The sequence below is a fragment of the Rhipicephalus sanguineus genome, chromosome 11, assembly GCF_013339695.2.
Source record: "Rhipicephalus sanguineus isolate Rsan-2018 chromosome 11, BIME_Rsan_1.4, whole genome shotgun sequence".
NCBI classification, from domain to species: Eukaryota; Metazoa; Arthropoda; class Arachnida; order Ixodida; family Ixodidae; genus Rhipicephalus; species Rhipicephalus sanguineus.
The window spans coordinates 9,152,735-9,179,118 of record NC_051186.1 but is presented as its reverse complement, the minus strand read 5'-3'; the positions used below and the strand labels follow the sequence as shown (position 1 = coordinate 9,179,118).

The window sequence follows — 26,384 nt, the reverse complement described above, 5'->3', positions numbered from 1 at the left end:
TGGAATAACGAGCTGTGAGTTGGTGGCTGCTAATAGTTTCTCCTTGCGTTGCGCACTTGCCGACAAGAAAATGCGGCGACACGATTAGAACGCACAAACGCATCATATTGCATGCCATCCTTTCTCATCGTGTGTCCTTGGTCTCGCCTATAGATAGCGAGCGCAAGGGGGAACTATGGAAACATCGCTGCGCCATTACCTTGGTCTTGACCTTGTACTCGTACTTGTAGTTGCAGAGGTAGCAACGCGTCAATCCGTTTTGGAGAATGCGCTTCTCGAGGCATGACTTGTGCGAAGTCGATATGGTACCTGAAAAAAATATACAGTAATCTATTTCGATTGCACTCGCCAGTGCTTTCGCTCCACGTGTGCCTATTAAGCTTTATATTTCTGTATCTAGCGCAGCGAAACTGCTAAAAACAACTAGCCGCACGCACGCTTTCAAGCTTGATTCACAAACGCCCTTTGTGGCACGTTGCGTTCGATTGTCGTCAACAAGAATCTCATAATGGGGTGTGTATGAAGGAGCTATGATTCGACAAGACCTGCTTTACAAGTCCTCTACATTTGTACGGTGGTATGCGTTTGTGTAAGGCAGTAATACGCTGGCAAGACTAAGTGCCTTATAAACGGCTTAGTAGTATGCTACACTAATGTAACTAGTTTCGTTAGATTGGGTAGCATTGAAAAAGTGGTTAAAGCCATTATAATTATAAACATATTACCGTCGTCGAGAAACAACGCCATTAAGGGGCATCATAGCTCACGCTCGGAAAATAGAATTTATGGGTGGGGGGGGGGGGGGGCAAGGCATGTTTTCAAAAAAAAAAAAAAAGAAGGGGTAAGCGGTGCCCTTTACATATGTTTTTTAGCTGCGCCTGAAATCGACGAAGCAGTAGAGAGAGTCCTTGATTGTCTCACGGTGCCGTGTAAATCTTTCCTGGTATGTCCGTAACTACGGGTCTTAAGTATTGTGGGCTTAGGTGCGAGATTGTGTGAATCATTCATCAAGGTGGCTAACAGGAAGCCTGCTGACTGCGCCGCATTTGTCTTGCGAGTGGCGTACGCCTCAACATATGCAATAAATATGGGAAAGGAGCAACAGGGGAGAACGCATGAGATAATTAGGAAGGAGATTGCGCACGCAGCAGATGCATCGGCCGACAGTGTTCGAGAAACGTCCCCGAAAAACTCCAAAAATGAGGCAAATGCGATGTTTGCTTCCTACCTTTATAATAACTTTTTCTAGCGCGGTATAGACATTTTAAGGTGACTAGAAAGATTATGTAGAGCAGGAAATGTAAAGGTGAGCTCTGCTTTTTAAACAGAGAAAACAATTGACCTGGCGCAATGAGATAATTAAGCCCTTCCTGCGAAGAAGACATTACCGCTTTGATATTTCCAAAAAAGCGTGCAACAGGAATTTTTGCGGGCTGATGATACTTGACGTACTTCACCTGAAAACGAAACTGACGCGCCGAAGAGCGCGACTGTCATAGACTAGAAGACGACCAGGATGACGTCACTGTTTCTGACAACGATTGCAGTGGTGTTCGTTCTTCTGCATTTATTAAACTGCTACCACGGAAAGCGCACCACGGAAGCGCACATTTGCTACCGTGGAAAGCGCAGCCCACACACCCAAAAAGGGATGTTTATCGATGCCTGATGTGGCGACGCTAGCTCATTTTGGATGTCTCGGAAGAGTATCGCAGTTGCGCTGTTAGGAGATTTCAGTTGAGCCTTCACAGGTAATGTAGGCCGGATTTCATCACTGCAAGAATTACCAGCGCGCGCATATTTTATACATGAAAGCGGCAATGGGCTATTCGCAAGGGCTTCAATATTCGGCTTACCTGACTGCATGGCTCCTCTAATAAACAAGTTCATTACCATAATTTGTATTACTGCAGCACAACTTAATATGTCTGGTTGTGTTAAGATGTCCGCCGCTACAAAAAAAAAAATAACGCAATGCTGAAGGTGGAGGGCAAATATCGAAGTAGATATATTTTCGGCATTCTCGGACATATTTCTTAAAACACGATGTATAGAAACACCTAATACACCTAATCCCGCAGCGACTCGTAGCCTGCGTGCTTGAATCCCGCTACTTCACGTATACGTTAGGCAGACCAGTGGGCAGACCTGTCAGAACTGGCCGATCAGTGAACACCGTTTCATCTTGTAGGCAATGAGCTCTCCTTGCCGACCTCAACACCTACGTTTTATGCCCGATTTTATAATGCTCTCTCCTTACCTTCGCAGTTGCAAGGCGTCACCAGAGGTTCGCTGCTGCTGTCCCCGGCGCAGAAGCGGCAGAAGCCTTCTCCATGGTCTTCGGGCGCGGCGGGTACGATAGCGGCAGCCATGCTTTCTTCCTTCTTTTCAGCCCGACGACGTTTCTCATGCAGGCGTGTGGTATATACCCACTAGGGTGATTGTCCAATTGCAGCGCGGCACGCGCGATATTTTTAATTTGTTATCCTTTAAAGGGTTGCTGAACTACTTCAGAAGTAATCCTCGATTGAATACAGTAAACGCGTTTATCGCATCACGAATAGATCCCGGCACAATTTTTTTCGAACACGCCAAGAACGAGCGGGGTTGCAGCGATTTCTCGCCCGCTTTAAGCGCTTTCGCTCGTCCCGACGAGCGCTCTGGAAGCTACACAGGGAAGTATATGACACGGAGGAAAGAACCTACGTCACGCGCACGTCATGAGCACCCGTCGTGAAATTTATTTATTTATTTGATTTGCATACATATAGGTACACAAGGACACAGAGGAAAGAGGGAGAGAGCGAGCTGGCAACTGCCACATAGAGGAGCAGTTGCCAGCTCTTTCGGGAGGAGGGAAAGGGAGTTAGGAGGAGAGAAAGAGGATAGCGCGAGCGCTCTCTCTACCACGATTGTAGAGCGCGCTAGTGTTGCTACTGTACGATTTTAGCAAATTAAAAAGCGCCGCTCTTCAATTTGCTGCCGCTGTCATTGGGTAAACCATCTATACGAGAGGAACTAAACATGTACTCTACCAGCACAACGGGAGCCCTACATTCGTCCATGCCGCGATGCTCCAAAAAAAAAAAATCCGTGTTTTCATATTTCACCGACTCTTCTGGCGAAACGAAAGCGCTTAGTATCGTTTGTTTCCACTCGTGTGGTGTACAAGATGTAGCATTGCAACTTTCGTAAGCTGAAGAGGTCTGGCCTACGCAGGCTTGTGGGCCTCTGCGCGTTCGAACGACGCAGTTTGCCCAGTGTACGAGGCCGCGCGCAACACCTCGCCGCTACGTTGTCCTCTGGCTCGACCACGCAGCCCTCGCAGCCACAGTCGGCGTCTATTCCACGCCAGTATGCAGAGGAATGCCACGAGTAGCAGCACGAGAGCGAGCAGGAGAAGCAGCGCTGCAGTTAGGGCCGTCGACATGGTCGCCTTCCCTGCGTGTTCGATAATGGCCTTTATTAGCGTCTTGAATTCGGCTCGTTGGCACATGTTGAAATTGAACGACGAAAGAGCGCTGGATCAAGACGCAAGCGAGACGACACAAACGTGGCGGACACAAACACTTCCAAACGCAATAAAATATGGATGTTAGCCAGCGCCATGTTTGTGTCCTGTCGTCCTCGTCTTGTTAATAGTGGCCTTAACGCAGAATGTACGTTAACAAGCCGCCAGTCGTTTAGTGACAACCAAGTTCTGCTGCCGAATGCAGCCCCACAAACTTTATTTCAAGTTGGGCAAACAGGGCTGACATAACAGCGGGAAAAGCTGCAGTATAATATAACGTAATTCATGGAATCTCGATTGAATATCGCAGGTACTTACAGCCTGCTATTTATTTCAGGGAGTATCATCTATTTAAAAATGCGATCGGTTACCTTGCTGCCGCCAGGGTTTCTATATCACGAGATAATTAAAAATAAAAAAAAAGATGCTGATACGAGTGAAGACTGGTTGGTGACGGCTAAACACTGGAGGCTTCCCAACCCTCTCATATGAACCAGTCCAGCGTTGCTGCTTCTACTACTGAATTATGATATGCGGCTGCTCCTTGCTGAGCACGTTGAGCTTGTAATCATCACACTTTCTTCCTTATTACATTTTATGACATACGAAGGGAATGTACAGGGGCTGTTCAAATGAAAAGGTACAAAATGTCGTAACACATGACCACTTACATAGATGCCTATGACACTATGGGGGAATGTAGCCAGACATCTACGGATACGATTGGAGTCTCTGCCATGGATCGGAGCATGCAGGGGTGCCCGCACGTGCAATATAGAGCAGAGCCTCTGATAAAGAGCGCCGTCCAATTAACGCGGCAGTGCGTGTGAATACAGGATGGCATTCACATTGCAAAATTCGGCGATTGGGCGTAGCGGGGCGTCATCCGATTTCTGACAGCGGGAGGTGTTAAACCAGCCACCATTCATCGCCTGGGATTTCCACGTGTTTGGTCCCCTGAAAAAACACCCGAAAGGGAAGGGCTTCGACTAGGACGACGAACTCAAGGACGCTGTGAAGGACTGGGTCTCGTCGCGGCCACGGGAATTCTGGGAGCAAGGAATCCTTCGGCTCGTTCACCAATGGGATCGTTGTGATCAGGCACATAGTGTACACTTTGAAGAAAGTCTTCATTTATACCCACAATGTCGTTTCGTACCTTTTCATTTGAACACCTCTTGTAGATATTTGGTTGTCTTTTTCTGGAAGCCGCTTTCTTCAACACGTATTACACCAATCTCTAAACTGCTTTAACACGATAGCGTTGAAGAGCTCATTTCGCAGAGGTGGCGATGTTGTCATCGGCGTCGTTGGTTGTGGGCGAAAAATCGATTCTGTTCCTGAGCGAAAATTAGAGATAGTTGCATATAAGTGAAGAATAACAATATTCGGTTCGAGAGGAAATCAAACCCAGGCCTTCTGCGTAACAAGCAGGTGTTCTACCACAGAGCCGCGCCACTACTTGAAACTGGTTCTGACAAAAACAAAATCGCCTAGGCGAATGCCATTTAGTCGGAGGAGTCTCCTTAGCGCGTGTAATATTGCGTGGCAAAAGCGTAGAATCGCTCCAGGCGTCAAAACATGTGAATTGCGCAACGAGTCGCTGTTTTAAAGGCCCATCCATTACAGAGCACTCAGACATACTTAATCATCGTCGCCTGCAAAAGCATCAACAAAGTGAGCAGCTGCCTAGGTTCGCGTGATGCCGTACGGACGCGTATTGGGCCCTTCGTTGAATCGCAAAAGGCAGAACTATGGCGTAGTCGGCACTTAACAACTGTACTTGCAGTAGGCATTCTAGGCTAGTTTGAAACGGCCAATGTTACGCGCACAGTTGTTCGTTTCCTTGCGGTACTGTTGGGATATGCGCCGAGAACCGAAGGCAGGCTAGCAGTTGAGAAGGCGAGGCGCGCGGAGCCCGATTACGCTATCACGTTCTATTCTTGAAGGCGACGCTCAAGCGTCCTCCAAGTTTTTTTCTTCTTTCTTTTCAAGCATACTGTAAAAACATTTAGAGCAACAAGGAAAAGGTCACGGCGCAATGCTCAAGGCGTTCTCACTTGCACAATTGTTCAGCTGAATTCTAAAGAAGTACGAGCTCTGTGAAGCGTCCCAATGTTTATTCAAAGAGAGAATAGCACAAATACCTTGACGAATGAAAAAAACTGTGTGTACGTCTTGTGATACCCTAAAAGTGCATAATGCGGAAATAGCGGAATCTGGAAAGTAATCTCGCGTACCATGCTTCTCGAGCAGTATTAGCCCCACCGGTCGACTGGACGCTGCGCCAAGAGGGTTTTCTGCGGCGCAAGCGTAGTGCTCCAGTCGGCCTTGCTTCTGCCGCCATCGAAGCACGGCGGACAGTGGGGGCACGTCCCGCATCGGCTCTCCGTCTCGCGTCCAGGTGAGCCGCAGCGGAGGCGGGTTCGCATCCACCCGACAGCGAAGACACGCCCAGCCTGTTGCTGCGTTGCACGTCTCCAGCTGCACCTCCGGAGGGTCTGCGCGAAAGCACCGAAATGAAACTGATTGATTCACAGTTTGAGTACGAAAGTCTGTCCGGTGTTCGAACGTACGCGTGTAGCAGTTCTGGAGGGCGATTGCACCTGCGCACCTGTTTCACAGGTCACAGCAGGCAACGCACACGCGCGCTATGCTTGCTCAACCGTTCAAAATTTCTGTCAAGCGGTTGATGCGTTATTTCACAGCAGACTAAGAATGCATCGCTGCAGATAATATCGGTGTATCGCTGTATATAGCAGCTGCATGTTACGGGTGCCCACCTATGGAGCATAAAACTGGAGGCTTAGGGCCCGGGCCGTAGCGGAGGAGCTGCATTTTCCCGTGCCGACCTGGGTGCAGCCACCGACCGGGTGAAGAGATGGAGCCTCTTCACTTCCACCCCTGACCCCGATGCCTTTGGTCTTTTTCAATAAAGTTCCTCGCTTACAAAGAGGGTTGAACTTAAATATAGTACGACGCAGCGAGCAATGCAAAGGAAAATCGCGGCCGCTGGATCAAAGGTGTAACCTTAACAGACAAAAAGTGAACAGACTGGGTCAGGGAACAAACGGGTGTTAAGGACACCTTAGTCGAAATCAAGAAGAAATGGGCATGCCATGTAGCGGGTAGGCGAGATAACCGCTGGTCACTGAGAGTAACAAACTGTATTCCAAAAGAAGGTAAACCGCGAGAGGGAGACAGACAGTTAAGTGGGAAGATGAGATTGAGAAGTTTCCGGTTATAGCGTGGCCGCAGCAAGCAGAGGACCTGGATGATTGCAATAATGATGAAGAATGTATTGAATAAAACGGAATTAAACAATCTCGATGAAAATTTCAACGAGGGTAACAAATCTACCCGGCTAACACCATCTATTGTACACTGTAAAGTTCCTAAAAGAGAGCATGGCGTTCTGTGTGTGATCGCAAATTGTGGTTCCAATTGCCTTATCAAAAGAGTTGGTGATCACAGATAAAAAAGCCGCCACACGTATTTTGAACACCTAAGACACGCTTCGTGCGCTATAACTTCAACCATGCTCCCTAGAAAAGACGCATAGGTGGTTTCGGAAATGATATCGTGCTGGACGGAGTGTTCGAGTTCTGTTTGGGACAACTTAAGTCCTATAAGGTGAAACGGGCTTGAAATGGCTCGGTGGCAATGATGAGAAATCGTTGATCAGGCATTGCCGCTGGAGCCAACGTTTGACCTAGTGGGTTTGTCTCCGTCAAGTTGCTGCCTCAAAGAAGACAAATCCACTTACGTTCGCTCCAGCGACGTTATCTGTTCATCGATTTCACATCGCTACAAGCCTCCATCTTCCCCTGGTCTTCTGTGTTGTTCGGTGACAATAAGACGCACAACAACGCCGAAAGAGCGGGCAAAAGTACAGAACATCAACTCGCTTCCCGAGTCGCCAGGTGACGCCCTGTGCACACTGACACCTCGACGCACTGACACCCTGTAAGTAACACGCACTGAGAGTAGCATAGCCCAGGAACAAGTCCTACTAACTGAAGGGGACTCTCGGTAATTGTCCAAGTACGTCCTATTTTTAACGCAAAAAAAGACTGTCATTGTGAGTGTCGCAGTGTGTAGTGTTCTGTTCTGCAAAGCAAGCCTCAATTTTTCAAACCTAGTGCGTACTCATTTCTCTGAAGCTACATACACTTTTCCGTCTACTGCACTTGCATCTCGACAAAAGCCTATATAAACACGTCTGAACGGCAAACATTAACATGTGGGTATTATTATCACCACTACTTATTTCTACATCAGGTTGTCTGAATTTTCATTCATGATTGTTGAAGTGTTACGCATATCAGTACAGCATATATTTACTTCATTTCAACAATAAACCGTTGTAAATCAGCGCTGTGTGTGTGGGTCTCTTTGACCCCGTTTAGTAAACGCGAAGCATTTCTTAGCGAACCGAAGGCACTTTGACCGCTTCTACCGTCCGTCCGTCCGTCCGTCTGTCCATCCGTGCGTCCATCCATCCATCCATCCATCCATCCGTACATCTATCTATCTATCTATCTATCTATCTATCTATCTATCTATCTATCTATCTATCTATCTATCTATCTATCTATCTATCTATCTATCTATCTATCTATCTATCTATCTATCTATCTATCTATCTATCTATCTATCTATCTATCTATCTATCTATCTATCTATCTATCTATCTATCTATCTATCTATCTATCTATCTATCTATCTATCTATCTATCTATCTATCTATCTATCTATCTATCTATCTATCTAGCAGCCTACGTCCTGGCACTCTTGTGATCATCTCCTTAACTTGGTATACACCAAAATTGACACAGGAGGACTTCAGTGTAGACGAACACGATTCGCAGGTCCTGACATGAATAACGCGACTTCCTGTCACCTACGTCATGAAATCCTTTCCACCGGTCACGTGTGGCACACACTCGCATATAGCTCCCGTTGCACGCAGGTATACGTCCCCCTCTTTTTGGGTGTAATAAAGACACAACCACCACCACCACCACCTCCGGTGATTCACAGTCTATATCAAACCAGACTTTGTAAATCAACGCGGCAGCGCGAAGGAGCCAGAGTAGCACTAAATGCGGCGCCTGCGTCGTTGTCGATGGGTGAAATATGCCGATGGAAGCAAAGAATGAAAATCACGGCTCGAGCCGGAATCGAACCCAGGCATTGTGCGTGGCCGTGAGGTATTACAGAATCACGCCACTGCTTCAAACTGCTTTGCAGAAAGACCTTGTACAAGCTTTATGTCAGGACAACACCGATTGCGGTTGCAAAATTGGCTATCAGTTTTTATATCAACGTAATAAGCGTTACATATGTACACCTATGCCTCTGCAATCTATTGTGTAGCGTTGCGCTTGACTATACATGTACACGTGATCGCACCGTAGCGGGCACTTCGTAGCTATAAAATTGATGCCTCTGCGTTCACGTGAGCGCCGGCGTTACGTCCGACCGTGGGCTACCATTTAGACGCCAGTGTATTCGGCGAGCCAGGTAAGCCCACAATATGCGCACAACTACTCAATCTACTCAAAAGACGTCGGTCTACAATAAAAGATCCGGCATATGCCGCTGCACGATCACTGCTTCGCATTTGCATTGACCCCAACAATGCGCGGGTTCTGTCGGACTTTTCGCGCTGTGCCTGATTTGTAATGGACACCTACGCCCCCAAGCTTCCACATTAAAACTGCACGCGGGTACCCGCAGAACAGTAAACTGGATGTCAGGACAATGACATGCTATATAGTGAAGATTAACAGTTAAAAACGCATTACGCTGCAATGCGAATAGTTCCGTTTTGTTAAACACTGTATCTGTAGTGGAAACAGCATTCTTCAGAACGAAGTCAACTTTAAAAGCGATTCTTTTTACTTGTTTTGCCTCATGTCTACAATGAGACGTTTCTTGCGGGCGCAGAGTGTGTTGTGCTTGCGCTGCTGTGATTATCCTTGCCTTTAGTGCGACAGCAGAACTGGTCAGTTGCGGTGGGGAATGCTTACACTGGTGCCGTAACGACCGTGACACGCCTTGATGGCACAACGCATTTTGTACGTATTAAAAGCGACAGCGGCACCTCCACGACTCGCACAGAGTTACTTGCACTAATGTTTGTCAACATGTGAACACCGCATACTTGGGAGCTTCACTGATGCATCACTCGTTTCACCTGCTAGAACGCAGCCACAGTTTTCAACGTGCACACGCCCCAAATTATATAACTGTGGTGGTGGTTTACGCAAGGTATATGTAAACTGGTAGCGAAACTTCCATAGAAGCCCATGTGTCAAATAGTTCGCGGCTCGTTGTCACCGTCGCGATATACGTATCGCGAGGACAACTAACAGCAAACAAAAAATTTTAAAAAATTAGGACGTGCCAACCGGAAGCGGTAGCGACGTCACGCATTTGCCCTGCGTAGCGCGAAATTCAAGTTTGTTTTTTAATTGCTCATGTTTTAGATGCTTTTGATAACTACGCGATCTTATTGCGTCTTTATGGCTCGCCAAGTGCGTGTGCGAGAAAAAAGGAAGATCGACAAGAAATCTTGGGGAAGCAAGCTTGTTTTATTATCCAACTAGTGTACTTGCAATATACACCGGAATTCTATGCAGATGAAGAAATTATGATGCAGTGACTCACGACCACAATAGCACAATAGCTCGAAAACTCACGTTGCCCAATGGAGGAAACCCACTGGAGCGAAAAAGCAGCCTTGAAAGTATCACTTTGGCAAGCTTAGAGTAGAGCGTTGCTTAGCTTAGCGTGCCGCATTCACCGTCACGAAAGGCGAGGACACGCCGGCCGTGCAGCAGCGAAAGCAGTCTGCTGTCACTGGAGCGGTTATCTACGCATTCTGTGATCTAATTTAGCTTCTCCGAAGTGCCACTGCTGAAAAAAAAATATACACAAGCAAATGAATAACCTACGGAAGATACGCACGAAACCGTCGCGCAAAGGTGAGCGATGCCACGTTCACCCGACAGTGCGTCGAAGCTGGTGAAACCGGCCCGAACTAAACGCAAGCCCGCATAGCAGACTACCTGCATACGCCCCCCATTTATGGCGTTCAACCGAAAAAAACTGAGGCGGTTAACTATTTAGCCAACTGTCCGATAAACCGCAAAATAAATTTCTAGTTTACTTTGGCATATATAAAATTATGAGTAGTAGAAAAAAATTTCCATTGAGTTTTTGGTTTTCGTTATTCGTCCCTTCCTCACCTAGCCGCGCTTCAATCGTACGACGGGTAAAGTCACTGGAACGGGAAAAGTACCGCGACCGTCGTGCGCGCCGCCATATTTGGTCCAGCGCCGCCGAAGCTGCGGCGGTGCGGTGTTGATTTCACGTGGAGTAACGCACGTTTTACGCATTGCGTGCGCTTTTGCAGCCCCGAATGAAGCATACCGTTGTTCTCTGACTGATTAGGAAAGAAATAGCGGCAATTTTCACTTGCCTACATGCGCACGCACGCGTGCTAACGCGATAAAGAAATGCGAACTGCGCGGCATTTACGCGCTCGGCTGTCTGTATTTATTAAATGCGAAGCATTTAATAAATGCAGACACGTACGTATCTATCTATCTATCTATCTATCTATCTATCTATCTATCTATCTATCTATCTATCTATCTATCTATCTATCTATCTATCTATCTATCTATCTATCTATCTATCTATCTATCCGCCCCCGACTTTGTGCTGTCCTGGCCGCTTCGTTAATGGGAAGTACACCAAATTTGGTATGACATAACATGACTGTATGAAAAATTTAAATTAAGGCAATAACATGAAAATAATGACATGTATGCCATGTACGGCATGATTTACATGCCACGCTCATGGTGCGCTCGCGACCGCTTCGATAGCTTGACACACAATAAAATTGGTATGGCGCGACAAAAGTGTATGACGAACATAAGTGGCTGGTTATAACGTGCAAATCATGACAGACATGACATGTAAAACATGATTTACATGACATGGTTTCGGGGCGCTCGCGGTCCTTTAATGAAATGCATATATACCAAAATTTTTATGACGAGCTATTTCTGTATGACTAACGTTAGTGATAGGTGGTAACATGAAAATCATGACTTCCATGTAATGTACGGCATGACTTACTTGCCACGCTCATGCTGCGATGGCGGGTGGTTCGCTAGCTTGAAATGCACCCAAATTGGTATAGCGTGAGGTGACTGTATGACGAACACGAATGACAAGTGGTGACGTGAAAATCATGACGGTATTTATGTTGGTCATACAGCCGCGTCACGCAATACCGATTTTGGTGCATATCAAACAAGCGAACCGGCCGCGAGAGCATCATGGGCATGGCATGTAAATCATGCCATACATGACATGCGTGACATTATTTTCATGTTACCACCTGTTATTAACGTTCGCATTAGTCACGTCACGCAATACCGATTTTGGTGCATATCAAGCAAGCGAATTGGCCGCGAGAGCATCATGAGCATGTCATAAAGATCCTGCCTTACATGACATGCGTACCATTATTTTCATGTTACCGCACGGTATTTATGTTGGTCATACAGTCACGTCACGGAATACCGATTTTGGTGCATATCAAGCAAGCGAACCGGCCGCGACAGCATCAGCCATTATTTTCATGCTACCATCTGTTATTTGTGTTCGTCATACAGTCACGTCAGGCAGTACCAATCTGTAGCAGTCAGTTTTCATGGCGCGCTGATCATTATATGTGAGCCCAAAGGCATCAATTTTACGCCAAACATAATACAATGTTATTGTGCATGAACCTCCTGCGACAACCACGCGAAACAAGCTGCACTAGTGCAGGGTAGGCGCCAACATTCCCCGAAACATTCGCGAATTCTCAATGAAGCGCTTACCTCACAATGCGGGTATCAGTCGTGGAAACAAATTTTTCCCGCCTAATTCTGTGCAGCCACACAGCCCGTCGTTTGGCATCCTTTTTCCCGCTGGGAATGGCAAAGAGGGCCTTACCCGGGCATTCTTCGATGCCTCGATAGGCTTTCGATGAAGTCTCAAAACGATAAGGGATGTCGTAATGTTCCTTTACGCTTTCCTGAGCCCATAAAAACAATCGCCCTTCAAAGCGCCGTGCGTCTGCGGCCGGGAGACACTAGCGAGGCGAGCGAGCTGGACCATTTATGTGGCGAAGCCGCCGAAAGGGCGCGGCGGTGAAGAGAAAAGGAACGCGGTACTTTTCCCGTTACAGTGACTTTAACGACGGGCGTTGATGTCCATGGCAATAGGTATTCGGCCACTTTTCGTTCCAAGTTGAGCGACCGTTATAAGTGGACAATGGTTTACGTCCCGAAACCAAGATATGATTATGAGGTACGCAGTAGTGGATTGCTCCGGAAATTTCGACCATCTGGTGTTCTTTAACGTGCACGCCACAAATAAGATATTACTAACTAACGCAAGAAAATACGGCAAGAAGCACTTCAAGTACTTAGCCCGCTTACTGTTCCTGCACTGGCTGCAGTTCACCTGGCGGTGCGCAGTTACGTTTACACTGTTTTGTGACACAAACATCGCGGGATGTTTTTTTCTTCTTTGTTTTGCTTTACACCGACACCGCAGTCGGTCAGTTTTTCTTTTTTTATGAGGCATGAAATGTTTCCGCCTTAATAAGATTTATGCATGCATATGGTGTAAAGCAGTCCATTACATCGCGTAGTGTTCTCGCGATATGTACTGGAGACGCCTTTTCCAGCTGTAGAGAGAGAAAGAAGCGCTAGTGTTTGTGTAGAGAAAAAAAGAGAAAGAAATACCGCCCTGCGTAAAAAAACAACACAAAACAAAACTAGACTGGAATACAAAAGAGTGATAGCCGGGTGTCACATTTTTGATGCGCCTATGGTTCCTTTGGGTACCGAAAGCTATTTGAACAAGAAAACCTAAATCTCCCCAAATACGGCGGTGGAGACTCACAGTGCACGTCCAGTCGACGAGAGTCCTGCACAGGCGGAACGGCAGGAGTTCTGGGGTTGCTGGCTGTGCACACGAGGCGACGTCCGTGGTCAGCTGGTGCCGGTCTAAGCGTGACTGTGGCCGTGCTCACGTTCCGGCCGTCCCAGTGGCTGAACGCCGATGCCATCGGACGACCGCCCAGCGTCCAGTGAAGCGTCGGCTCGGGACGTGAGCCCCAGGCGACGCATTCCAGCTCGGCTGTCACGCCAGCCACCAAGGGACCCCGGCGCACGAGCAGGGCCTGAACTGGAGCCACTGCGCCGTTGAGTACGGGACAACTTCAGCGAGGGCAGCGGATTGCCTCGAATGTCAAAAATCACACCTGAATTCTCGAGTCTCGAAAACTATTCATTTATTTAACTCTTTCTTTTTATTTAACTTATGCCGTAGGGCATACTGGCGCCAATAAAAAAAAATTATTTATTTACAACCTACTCAGGCCCACATGGGCTCGAGCAGGAAGGGTAAATTGCAAAACACAACACAGAATTCAAAAAGGAGAAAAATAAAGAGATAAACGCTTACATTTCAAGTTTATAGTTAGGATATCAGAAATCAGTCAGGTCGATCGGCTTAACTGAATCAATCAATGAGAATGGCAGTGTCTTCCATTCGTTAATAGTGCGAGGAAAAAAAGAAAACTTGAAGGCGTTAGGTCTTGTGAGATATGGAGTTAAAGATTCAGGATGATGATGTCTGGTTAGTCTCGTTGATAACGGGCGTAGATATGGACCAGGATGAATATGAAAGAAACTTGTTCTAAACTGAAATAGTGGTGGTGTGTACGTCTCTTCAATTCTCATTTAAGCTCACGGTACAGTCGGATAGCACGCTGGGAAGCGTTGTGTAATTCTCACACGGGATACCGCGAGAGTATCGGGAGTCTGAGAGTCTGCACATGCGCAGAGTATCTCGGTGTGATTGTGCCATCTGGTCTGCGGTCGCAATAAATCTAACGTAGCCCCTCCTTTTTATCAGCACACAATAATGCAAACGCAGAAGTCACCACATAAGCACTTTTCTACGAATAGTCCATTTCGGCAAACAGTCCAAATTTGTGCTTGAGCCAAGGTATCCGTCGCGATGTGCAGAGCCACTAACTTGATCTGGGGGCCTCCGGCTCCCCAGATTCGAGTTCCTCAGGACTCTAATAAAGTTCTTGTCATGTCGTGTCATGTCAGCCAAGCTATCGCGTGACGACGACATACATACGCTCTAGATGCTTCTGAGTTTATTTCAGTCGCTACACATAGAAGTGTTCAACAGCGAATATGTTGAGATGAGTTCCCTCACAATATGCGTGCGGCTGTACATAATCCATTGGAACGAGGTAAAAAATATAATCAAAAGGCTCATGACGGCGTATTGCACAGCGCGCGAACGAGGAAAAAAACTGAGGAGGGGCGAAGCAAGTAGGGAAGGGTGTTTCAGCTGCACTAACGTGAAGCCTGGGGAGGGGCGAAGCATGCAGTGTGCGCCGGTGTTTCAAACAGCAAGATCTTTACTCTTTACTGCTTTACTCGCCACCGGTCCACTGACGCACCATCACTTTGCAGATATGTTTCAAGAAGTAGTGTTTCAAATAAATGACTTTACCATAGCGATGCACGTTGGCGTTTCTAGTTTTAGATAAGAAACTTGAGCGCCTTGGTAAATTTCGTCGGGGATTCTGACACCGCTGCTAAGCCAAACATAATTTTTTAGTCAGTAACGACGCACCTTTAACTCATAATATGCATAGCATGGACCGGTGGCGAGTAGTGGGATTTACCCTATTTTCGTTGCTCATGCCCGTTTGTGATGGACCGTGACGACGACATGACACGCCGACAAGGTGAGACCCTGAAGTTCTTCGCCCCTAAAAGTCACATTATGGAACTGCTTGAAAAGCCCCGCATGCCCGGTTCACGATAACAGCAACAAAGAACTGCACTTGCGTGGAATTACAACGCATCTTATACAATGAAAACTATTTTTCAAGAATGGTAGTTCAAACATTTCTAGGGCGGGAAAGAATCGCTTCGGCATCGGAACAGTTTATTTCCAAAGAATTTCCGAGTGTCCTCGCGTATATTTTTGCAGATGCTGCGGTAGCTAGATTCACGACGTGTAGCATACCGCATTTATTCGAATCTAAGCCGTTGTTTTTTTTTCGAAAAAACCATGTGCGAAAGTGGGGAGGGGGGGGGTCGGCTTAGATTCGATTAGAATGATTAAGTTTTTTCTTTTTTCTGGCCTTGCGAATTTAGGGGGTCGGCTTAGAATCGGGGCCGGCATAGATTCGAGTAAATACGGTACTTGTTACATAAAAAAAATTAACTTTGTCGCACTGGCGCATCGCCTCGCAGCACAGAAAGCAAACAAAACGAGGTCAAGCAGGTTCAGTTTGATTTGCTGCCCGAAAAAATATTTCTAGGTTAGACTCGTTCTCCGCAGTTTATATAGAGATAAATTATTTTGAGCCTGTGATATACGTCCTCGCGATCTGTTTTTGCAGAGCCGACCAACAGTGCCCTGTTTTTCAGCCTGCACCAAATTGCCCGAAGCGTCTATTATGCAGCTAGAAATTTCTATATTTCGGTTGGTAAGCCCTGCCCTCACTTTTCTTTCTACCTAATTCGCTCATGAGCGATAATTAGCGTTGTTTAAGTCTTAATAAGGCAAAAGTTGAGATCTCCATCCCTCGTCCACTTGTGGTTTGGGCAGAGTTATCAAAGCGTGCAGATACACACAGCTAAGTAAAGCAGCTGCTGCCTCGAAGAAAACAAGACTAGTCGAAACATAGGTTCCAGCGACACCCCGTGTTCAAGAATTTTTCATCTCTCGCTAGTCTTGTATTTCACTTTGTTCTCCCGAATTTCCTGCAACGCATTCACGGCTTTCATTGTTCCTTTGTAAAATTGCAAAGTATATAAGGTGTGGTGGTTTCGCTGTTGCTATGGGCATGCCCGGAAGGTGTCATTGTTAAAAGGACAACGCCAACCAAAAGTAGTACGCATATTTTATCTCGCTTTTTCTCTCCCTCAAGACAAGGGCCCATATGCGAGTTAGTTTGTAAGGCGACATCTTTGGGTGTGTACAGCGCGGCCGACAGAGGAGAAGATTAAAGGCTTGCTTCTGTATTAAAAACGGTCTTATACAAATGTATTTTCGCTCTGCTGCTCCTGTATTTTTACGGGCTTTGGGGGGCTGGTCTAACGGTCATGAGCCGCTTTCTTTCCCCATTCGCACCCTGCAACTCTGGATTGGTTTTGTGGAAAAATAAGGCACGCATACATACATACATACATACATACATACATACATACATACATACATACATACATACATACATACATACATACACACATACATACATACATACATACATACATACATACATACCAGGCCCGTAGCCAAGGGGGCCCTAGCCCCCCCCCCCCGAAATTTTGGTGAAGTACGTGTTTTTACCAAAAAGAAATCATAAAAATAGGTGTGTTTCTCAAATAGTCAAGGTTTTCAGCAAGTGGCTTCCCCCCGAAAAAAATTTCTGGCTACGGGCCTGATACATACATACATACATACATACATACATACATACATACATACATACATACATACATACATACATACATACATACATACATACATACATACATACATACATAGTTTATGTCCGTCTACTATCCGTCATTCTGCCGGTTCTTATGTACCTACTCAAAAAACTCCCTGACAAGGTTTGCGTCAAACGCTGTAAGTGTCGCTTTATGGACGACGTCCTCTAAATAAGGCGGAAACGAGCATGTAGATACGGTTATCGGTCACCCTTACGGAAGACGTCCAGCGTGACAGCGGCCGACGCAGCACCGGCCACGGGTCGGCTCGCGGTACAGCGCAGCTTCAGTCCGTGGTGGCGTCGGTCGAGCGCCTCGATGCGCAGCAGAGAGCCAGTGCCGCTAACCAACACCGTCGTGCCAGCGGCGCTGGAAGACGAGGGACCCCACTGGTCTTGAAGCTGCCAGCGGATGCGTGCACTCGGAAACTCTGCGACAATTTGGGAATATTTGAACATTTGTCAGCGTCCACTGAGCGGTACAAGCGCATTGAAGCAGTATTGCGAAGCACTATAGGACGCGTAAGGTCGAGAGTTGAGGAAGCTGTTGGTTACTCATCGCGACGATTGCGTGACGCAGCACACCGGAAGGAACAAAACGGAGAAAATTCGGCTTTCGCAACAGTGCTGTGTGGTACAAGGTGTACTTGTCAAGGAGTTATAGGCTAATGATAGCCAATGTGTTGGATCCGCCAACACAATGGAATTGTTGTTTAGGACTGGATGATGCGCTTCTCCCATCCGTGCCTTAATTGTGTGGCCATATTAAAGACATTGAACAGTTCATTTGGCTACGCCCGCTGTTGTGCATGAAAAGAAAAGCGATAGTTGCTGCACATCTTGCATAAGAGTGGTCGAGAGCTAGTGGACCTTTGAAGACGTCGTTTCCCGGAGGGCCGGGAATAATCAGATTATATTAGGTGAAAGAAAGTAAGTTACTGATGAATTTGATCGCTTGTATTCACACTTATGAAAAACTAAAATTCATTACCAGGTGATTAAGATCACAGCAGTGTTTCATCAATAAAACAGAAAAGCTTTTCTGAGCAAATGTAAGCTTTCTGCAAGACGCTTATATTAGGTCATAATTTGCCCTGAGTACTTGCTTTCACATTCAGCATCTCTGAGTTAATATAAACGTTACGGAGTGACTTATTGTAAACTTAGCCACATTAAACATGCTAGTGTAGCTTTAGTGTCTGTCTTAACTGGACGATGGTCGAGAAACATGTGGATAAGGATTATTTTTTCCCGAACAAAAAAAAAGTAATTTTATGTTTGCAAAATACAGCAGTTCCATGCTGCTTCTGCCAGGCTTTCAATCGCATTAAGCAGCCATTGATGTTTACTGTGTCTCACACCCTATTTGAACGTTATAGACGAGATAATTCTGACACGTTTCTTAAGTGCTAGAGGCACCACTAAACGGAGGCTGTACAGATAGCGCACGTTCTCTCTCCTCCAGTGAATTCCATCCCAGTGCGTGTTCATCAAACCTGCCAAGGTCGAGCCCCTCGCTATGTACAATAAACGAAAGAAGGGGGATTAGTTGGAAGCGCGCATTTTTTTGCCTTTTTTTTGTTTGTTTGAGGCAACTACATGAAGCCTATTGGTAATTACGAAATCATTCTGTACTTCCGATACCTTGCGGTGGGGTGCAAAAAAGCTCAAGTGCTTCGCTCTGCACCAGAGAACCAAGCTTGGATCCTACAGCGATTCCGTCGGAGTCTGTGATTTCCGGAGGTGTCATCGGACCTGCATATGACAAGCGAAAATTTTTCCTTCTTATTATAGCGAAACTTCAAGGTTTAGCCCCTGGGTACGCCTTCATGGAATATGCGTCGCATTAACACTCCTTGTTAATCTGAGTTCCAATGGCGTTTTCTATTTATTGCCAAGGGCCCAGAACGAGCAGTGTTGCTAAGTTCCCAGGTGCCAACGCTTTGTCTTTCTTCACACGAAAAATTTTAACTGATTTTTTTAATTGCACAAAATCGCAAAACGAGATATGAAATGAATTAATGAAACCTACTGTTCTCTTTATACTGTCTTTTGAAAGAAAAAGTGTCCATTTTTTCTTCAATATTGAGATGTCTTGCTGTCACGCTGTTAAGCCTGTCTGAAATCGCGGCTGAAACACTGAAATTTGTTGTGAAGAAGTCCGTGTATGTAACAACTACTACGCTCGTTTAATACTTATGCATGTTTGGTGTTTCTACAATGCTGACTTCTCCAATAAAAGCATATCTTGATGGGCTGGCGTGAAAAAAAAACAAAAACAAAAAATAACAAAGAGACACGGTGAGAACGAGAACTCATGGGTCCCTCATGCACTCGCCTAAGACGACACGAAGGCGATAGAGTTCCGTACTGAGCTTCGAACTCACTATGTACTTGCGACTGTTGAAGCACTCAGGACAACTGTGACACCAGTTTCTTTTTAAAGGTATAATTTTCTGATGCCAAGTAAACCACTGCAAGTTTGACACCTTACTCCTCCCTTTTTTTTGTTTCATGTGTATTCTTCTCGTTCCTAGACTTTTCATGGCATTCTAAGTTGCAATAAAGACAGCAGCAGGTTGTCGTGGAATGCTCACCTGTCCAGATACCTTGGAGTTCTTAGACATACCTATGACCTCCAGAGCGTACGAGCTCCAGCGTCCGTTTTCTCGTAAACACTGGTAGCAGCCGGAGTCAGCAGCTCCCACTTGTGTCAGCCTCAGTGAGGAGCCGTTCACAGCCACGTGACTTTGTGGCACCGGCAACACAGGCTTGCCTTCCTGCGAACAAGCAGTGCTCAAAGTGACTTAAAAATAGATGTCAAATCAGACGGCAGTGCTGGTTCTCATTGAAGTAATTGCAAAACGCTCCTTGCACCTTCAGGCTAGTCAAGCAACGAACGGAAGCGAGACAAAAAGATTTGCGGTTAACACGGAAATTTCACAAACATTTCCCACAAGGTCAGAGGTAATGCACTCCTCTCCCTCCTGATGGAACTCCTTTCCTGTATTTGGTCGTATATATTTTTCTCGCTTACAAGCTAATTGCACGGAATCTCCCGTCACCTTACCCACTTCGCCGGTATAGGTAATCTGCAACTCTCGAAATTTAATACTGTCGCCCTCGAGCAGGAAAGAAAAGCACATTATCTGAAGACCAGCGCAAGGATGAGCGGCCCTGTCCTCCAACGAGTGATTCACGCAGGTTGCACGTATGATTCTGCCCAAATAGTGATATTAGTTACACGCGACTTGTAGTATGTTCTCTGCCTCTCTTGCAACTCGGTTTCAATTACGGTGTTCCTTTAATGCTCGTTTCCTACCTTCTAGTGCTAATTGCACTTTTTTTGCCTGCTTATCTTACAGCGCAGTGGCTGGAAAGGTAAACTGGGAGAATTCGCGTATATTTTAAAGCTGTCCTCCATAGTTTCTGCAGCTATTTCTGCTCGATCCAACAATTTACAAAGTCCGCCACGGTGGTACAGTGGTTGCGGTGCTCGGCTGCTGACCCGAAGGCCGCAGGTTCGATCCCTCTGGCGGCTGTCCCATTTCGATGGACGCGAAACACCAGAGGCGCGTGTACTCTGCGATGTCAGCGAACGTTAAAGAAACCAGATATCCTAAATTTCCGTAGCCGTCCGCTATTAAATGACATCGTGGTTGTAACAGAAAAAAATCACAAGATACTAATGATATCAAAATTTACGAAAATGGCTCACCTTGAACCATCTGATCTGGCCACCACTGTCGTGATCCCCGCCAGCGCAAGGCACCGACACGCTGGAGCCTTGCAACACTTCTCGTCTCGGCACGTGGAGACAAGTTGTTGGCGGAGCAGCCGCTTGGAAGGAGAGCTGAGGGGATTCCACGGCCGTGACGTGGAGGCACCACGGGTACACTACTACCATTAGAGCGGGCCAAGGGACCAGTGCCGACTTGGAAGTCGTCATAACTATCCACACAGAATAACCTGGTCGCGCCTTGTCTCACGTGGTCACTTCGCGGGCGTTCGGCTTCCTTTCCTTTTTTTCTGAGAGTGCTACGCGCTATTTGCCAATGGGTACCAGTAGCTGTTGGTATAGCAAAGAGTCCAACACATAGCAAGGGCAAGCAATTGTTTGGCAGGCAGGACGATTGCAAATGTGTAGCACCTGTCTCACAACGCAGCGAACCCGCTACGTGTAGACATTTCGGAGACGTACTGCAGAACAGTTCTGATTCCTCCGCAGACTAAGCGTACCTTTGCAGGAAGTACGTGCAACTAAGTGCAGCGCAGCAGTTCTTCTCGAAAGTCAGGAACAATACGTCCTCCTTGTTCATGAAGGCTCAGAGCACCGGTTATTGCGCGCCTCGTTTGCTTCGCCGCCCCACCGTAGCACGAAAGCACAGCCACGTACCGGCCGCGAGTGTAAGAAACCGGAAGTAAGCGGCCGTCTTATACAAATATTCTTAAGTTTAACAGTAATCTTAGCTCTTTATAAGAACCAACCGATGGGTTGTTAATTTCAATAAAAGGTAATAATGCTGCCGGCAATAAGGGAAAGACCCCTGAAATACCTTGAAACTCCAACGACCTGCTGTAACAATGAGTCAAGAAAGTTCTGGCGAGATTTTCTTGCAACCTTCTCGACTCACATGTAATAAAAATATACTTGAGTCAACAAGGGTGCATCCTACCATCAAAGCGAGCATCTGATTCTCTGAGCTGACGAGTTCATGTAGTCAACGGAAGTTCAAGTACAACTCCTCCCATCACGTCATCGACGAATCGCGCACCTCTTGACAATGAGATGTTGAAAGAGCTTAAACCTTTCTCGCCTTGCTGAGGCCAACGTCTTCGCACACAATTGGGGCTCTTGTAATAAAAAGCTAGGATTATATGATCAAGATCACGCTTCAAATTCAAATACAACTGCACTCACAGACACCGAGAATTGAAGTCAAATGAACAGAGACTTATGGCACGCGTGTTATGCGTGAACACGAAGTGGTCAGCTTGAGGGTGGACTGAGGAATTTATGACGAAGCGAACTGTGAGCCAATGGCCAACCACCTCCACGAAGTGAAACCCTACGGAGGCGGTTGTGGTGGCATCCCCCGGTAGATTCTCGGGCGGGTAATTTGCATGTTTTAACGCGGCAGTGCATCCAAGCTGGCGAACGGCGACGTTAGAGCACATCTGGTCAGATGCGGCGAAAACTGTTTACCGCTTTCCGGACCTAACGTGGAGGACGAACACGTTAATTAACGTAGCTCTTAAAATAACTGATCGCTACGATTTAATTCGTAGGCAACTTCGCTCCCCCGAACCTTACGTGTGGCTTAAGAAGGTGAGTTTTGAATAAGTTTAGACTCTCAGAAGTAAACTCCAAGCCAACTTTCCAGTTCCCATTAATAATCGTCGTTGTACGGTGAATAGAGATGCGAATTTTTGTTGTGTCCTTCCGCATGCGATAAAAGAAAACTTATCGCATAAAAAAAATTCAACAAAGCGATGTCATCAATGAACTATATTATAATACCTGAAATGCTTTAATATCCGCCATTTTCTGCTTCTGGAGCGTGAGTCAAAACCCAGCAAATGAATTTGGAGTATCACTCAAAATTCTGTAGTAAGTTTAAGGTTATCACAGTGCACGAAATTTGCAGTCGTGGATTGGTACGGAAGTTTTATTCTAATAATATGAAACCATTAATCATCGGCCAAACTATCATTTTTAGAAATAACATGTCCCCTTACGATTTAAAAGAGGCGCAAGACACTGCGTGGCACGCCATGTTTTAACTAGAATACATGACACATATGTTAAAGAACAATTTAGATCTTTTTTTTAATGTGTGCGTTCTACCAGTCGAGAGATTATATATGTAGCTTAAACCCCATAACAATTTCCCTATTTTATCAGTAGGATTGATGTGCCTGTTTAGCAGGGTCAATTGCCTTTGAGGAGCGCAGTTTGGTTGAGCCCAGAGCTTCTTTTATATATTTACATGTATGTGGTACGTGTGAAATGACTTTGAAGTAGAAGCGATCGAAATATTCTTTGAGCACTTGTGTTGTGGAGTACGTGAGAATGTGTCCTCTTTTATTTTTGCGAAATTAGATATTTCTCTATGCTTGTCAAAAGCAAGCGGCAGCTTTGCGCCGCCCATGTTTTATAATTATAGGGGCAATTTGTTTTTCAAGGGGCTACTGCAGCTTCCATGCCCTGTCTCTCCCGACAGGCTGGAAATAAAATCAAGGCTCTCTCAAGTTGTTTGGGTAGCTTTTTCCCTGGCCCCGCAAAAAATTGTCGCAAATAATTTTTATTTTATTTTAGTATTACTATTCCATTAAAAAATGTCACCACTCACATTTTTACTTTATGTACAATGGTATTTTCGGTCTTTTATCCCCCTTCCCCTATAGTGGGTTGTGCCACGCCACCATTGTGCAACGAACCAACCAGCCGACCAAGTTGCCCTGCCGTGACAAAACTACAGCAAGCGGGCCGTGCCAGAGGTCCATGCAAGCAGGTCGCTGTTCCTGCCGATTCCCCACAATAGAAGAAAAAAGCACGGTAAGGGTTAGGTTCGTTCCTGTATGAAGCACAACTGCCTGCTCGCCGCCACTGGTATGTTATCCCGCGATGATGTGGAATGTACCGCGTTTATTGTCACATTATGCAAAATGCTGATCTGTTTGCCTTAAATTACAGCTGCGTACACAGCGGGAGATTCACTGAATTGGACGATGCGGTTGTGTGGATGGCTTAGACCTCTTGGAGTAAATTTTACGGACAGAGTCGTCGACATATTATGCATGCACTAGTTATTTTCACCGGGGGGGTGGGTTATTTTGTATATATATGCGCGCATGTGTGTTATGTACATTTAAGCCGAAGAGTTCGAGGGTGTGTTAAATAAGACCCTTCCCCTCGGCTCTGCCTCTTCTTTGCTTGACAACCATTGTCTCTACGTCTTTTTCTGTTACACACAATATTACGAAGCAGTTTGTCGACTTCCAGTAATTGCGGCATTAGTAATTCCACTAACTGAGCCGTAGGTGTAAGACGCGTGCGCTCTCGCACTCGCACAATGGAGGTGGACGACGGTCAACAACCAGGTCCTAGCGGACTGTGTGCGTTCACACAGTCTATAAGTTTATGCAAAAAAGTCTTCATAGTCTGTCCAAACTACATTCCTCGCAGAATTGCCATCACAGGAAGGTAACCCAGCTATCGCCATGGCGTCCCTTAAGCATAACTGAGGACACCTAATCATATCGGCTCATCCTTCGCAGGAAAGCGAATACATCTGATCCCTCAGCATGTGCATCAACAGTCGCGCCGAAGTCCTCGCTCTGTCAGTCATGTGCGCGGTAAGCTCACGGCTTTATTCACTCAAGCGATTTCATCGCCCTGTCCGATGTCAGAACCCGATGGCTTGTTTGTTGCCGCAGGTGTACAACGTCGCGTACATACTCATACACAGCATGAACTTCGGTAAGTTCATCAAATGAATGTTCGCCGTATCATACAGAGTTCTTTATTGATTGGACATAGTGTGCACATAACGGCTATTGTTATGATCTTTTTTTTTTTTCGCTTAGCGTGACAGGAGATACGTTGCCGCCATGCGTGAAACGCTAGGCCCTCTACGCATGCGCCACTGCTACGGGGAACACACCATTCATGCCAGGACGTCAACTAGAGAGAATACCGCCATCGCTTAGGTTGTTAAAGGATAGATGGACAGGCATTATCGATGAATTCTGGCAGTGCCTCGCGCTCTTCTGTGTTGATCCAGCTCACAATGAATATATGATCACTATACCATATAAGCATAAAAATGGAGCAAGAGGATTTGCTGGCATGAAAATGGTGGCTGTTCCTATTTCCTTCTTGATTTTATGGTTCGCGACCTCGAGGCTACAAAGGTACATACTAAACGCGTGAGTTTTTTAGCAGCTCAAGTATTACTCGTAAAAATCTTTTCTGCAATGGTGCGTGGGCTTTATTTATCGGTGGTGTGCGCGTCCTAAGGTTATGACTCGGGAGGTGATCCCTTTGAGTCATCATGTGGTTTCCGCGATAATTCAACATTCGGAAATGATGGTAGTTGCCGCGTCATCTGATGACACAGATATTCAGAGCCGGGGTGAATTCCAAAACGATGATTAATGCTGCTAATTGCGTGACAATCTTCTGCGTGAATTAGGGTAGGGCGGTGAAAATGCGACAAAAATTTGAAAATAGCGAATATTTTATTTTATTTCACTCATTACCATAAAACATCAATGCAGGAACTTTCTTTTGGGTACAAGGTATGTGCTACATAAATAGGGCGACGTTGCGACTGTTCAAAAGCTTATCTTAAAAAGAAACAAAAAATGCACCAGATGTCTCATTTTGCCCCAACCTGCGGGGCAAAACGGGGCAAAACGAGACGCGGCGTGAAGCAAAACGAGACAGTGTGAAAAAATTTTATCCTTTGAGTTCTTGCAGTAGAAGTACTTCAAGTTCACTCCGTGGGCCTCCACGCAGTCTTCATGAGCCCAGTCTCTGCACTCCAAGCATTGTATCCAAACAGGAACCGACGTTGTGTTGCTCCGAAACTCCTGAAAAGCATTCAGTGCATTTTTCATGGCGCTTTCCTCCCAGGAAACTCTAGATGATATTCTCTTGTACGTCCGTACCACCCTAAACAAAAAATATTATATATAATGAGCCTATATAAATGGTTCACTTAATAAGACACTCTCTAAGGCAATTCAATGCATTTTTGTCGCGTTTTGCCCCTCTCACATGCCCGAATTTTAAAAAATTTGCCCTTTGGCCCACGGCACCAAATGAGCTAAACTTTTGTTGGAATGTAGCTAGTTGTATAAAGTAACAATATAAATACTTACGTTGTTGTACTGACGGCGGAGTAGCTTCATGCACGGATCCGAAAATTTGACCGAGCAGAATTTCGTCCCTTTTTGGCGGGTTACGAACACACTGACATCAGCGGCGCAATTTTTCCCGTGCGAACGCTGTGAGCAATCATCAACTTTTACATAAAAAACGTCGAAAACTACCGGCACCTATCGCTGACACAGAGAAACAAAGAAAAGGTACTTTTTTGTATTAGCTGTAGAGGGCGCCAAAGTCAAAATGTCGCGTTTTGCCCCGCGTCTAATTTTGCCCCGCCTTACCCTATAAAGAGCAGAAAACAGCGCTTAACGACGGGACGAATGGAGGGACGCAGATTACGGCGGAAAATGGAACTGCTTCGCCCC

At 46.1% G+C, this 26,384-nt stretch overlaps 1 protein-coding gene across 1 annotated transcript; it reads right to left on the bottom strand.

Annotated features, from left to right (window-relative positions):
* Positions 1–3,140: 3,140 nt before the first annotated feature.
* LOC119373369 (nephrin-like) lies at positions 3,141–18,874 on the bottom strand. The gene is made up of 5 exons (XM_037643390.2): positions 18,768–18,874; positions 17,342–17,554; positions 13,493–13,786; positions 5,752–6,012; positions 3,141–3,441 (listed from the first exon to the last, which is right to left on the bottom strand). The coding sequence occupies exons 1-5, from the start codon at positions 18,871–18,873 to the stop codon at positions 3,212–3,214; spliced, it is 1,104 nt and encodes a 367-aa protein (XP_037499318.1). The 5' UTR covers position 18,874; the 3' UTR covers positions 3,141–3,211.
* Positions 18,875–26,384: the final 7,510 nt, after the last annotated feature.

Bases quoted from the DNA above. Each gene is read 5' to 3' on its own strand.
- LOC119373369 (XM_037643390.2), bottom strand. From the start codon at position 18,873: ATGACACCTCCGGAAATCACAGACTCCGACGGAATCGCTGTAGGATCC. The intron at 6,013-13,492 runs GTGAGTCTCCAC...GCTTTCGCGCAG, and splicing joins TCGTCGACTGGACGTGCACT to ACCCTCCGGAGGTGCAGCTG. The intron at 3,442-5,751 runs GTACGCGAGATT...TCGAACACGCAG, and splicing joins AATACTGCTCGAGAAGCATG to GGAAGGCGACCATGTCGACG.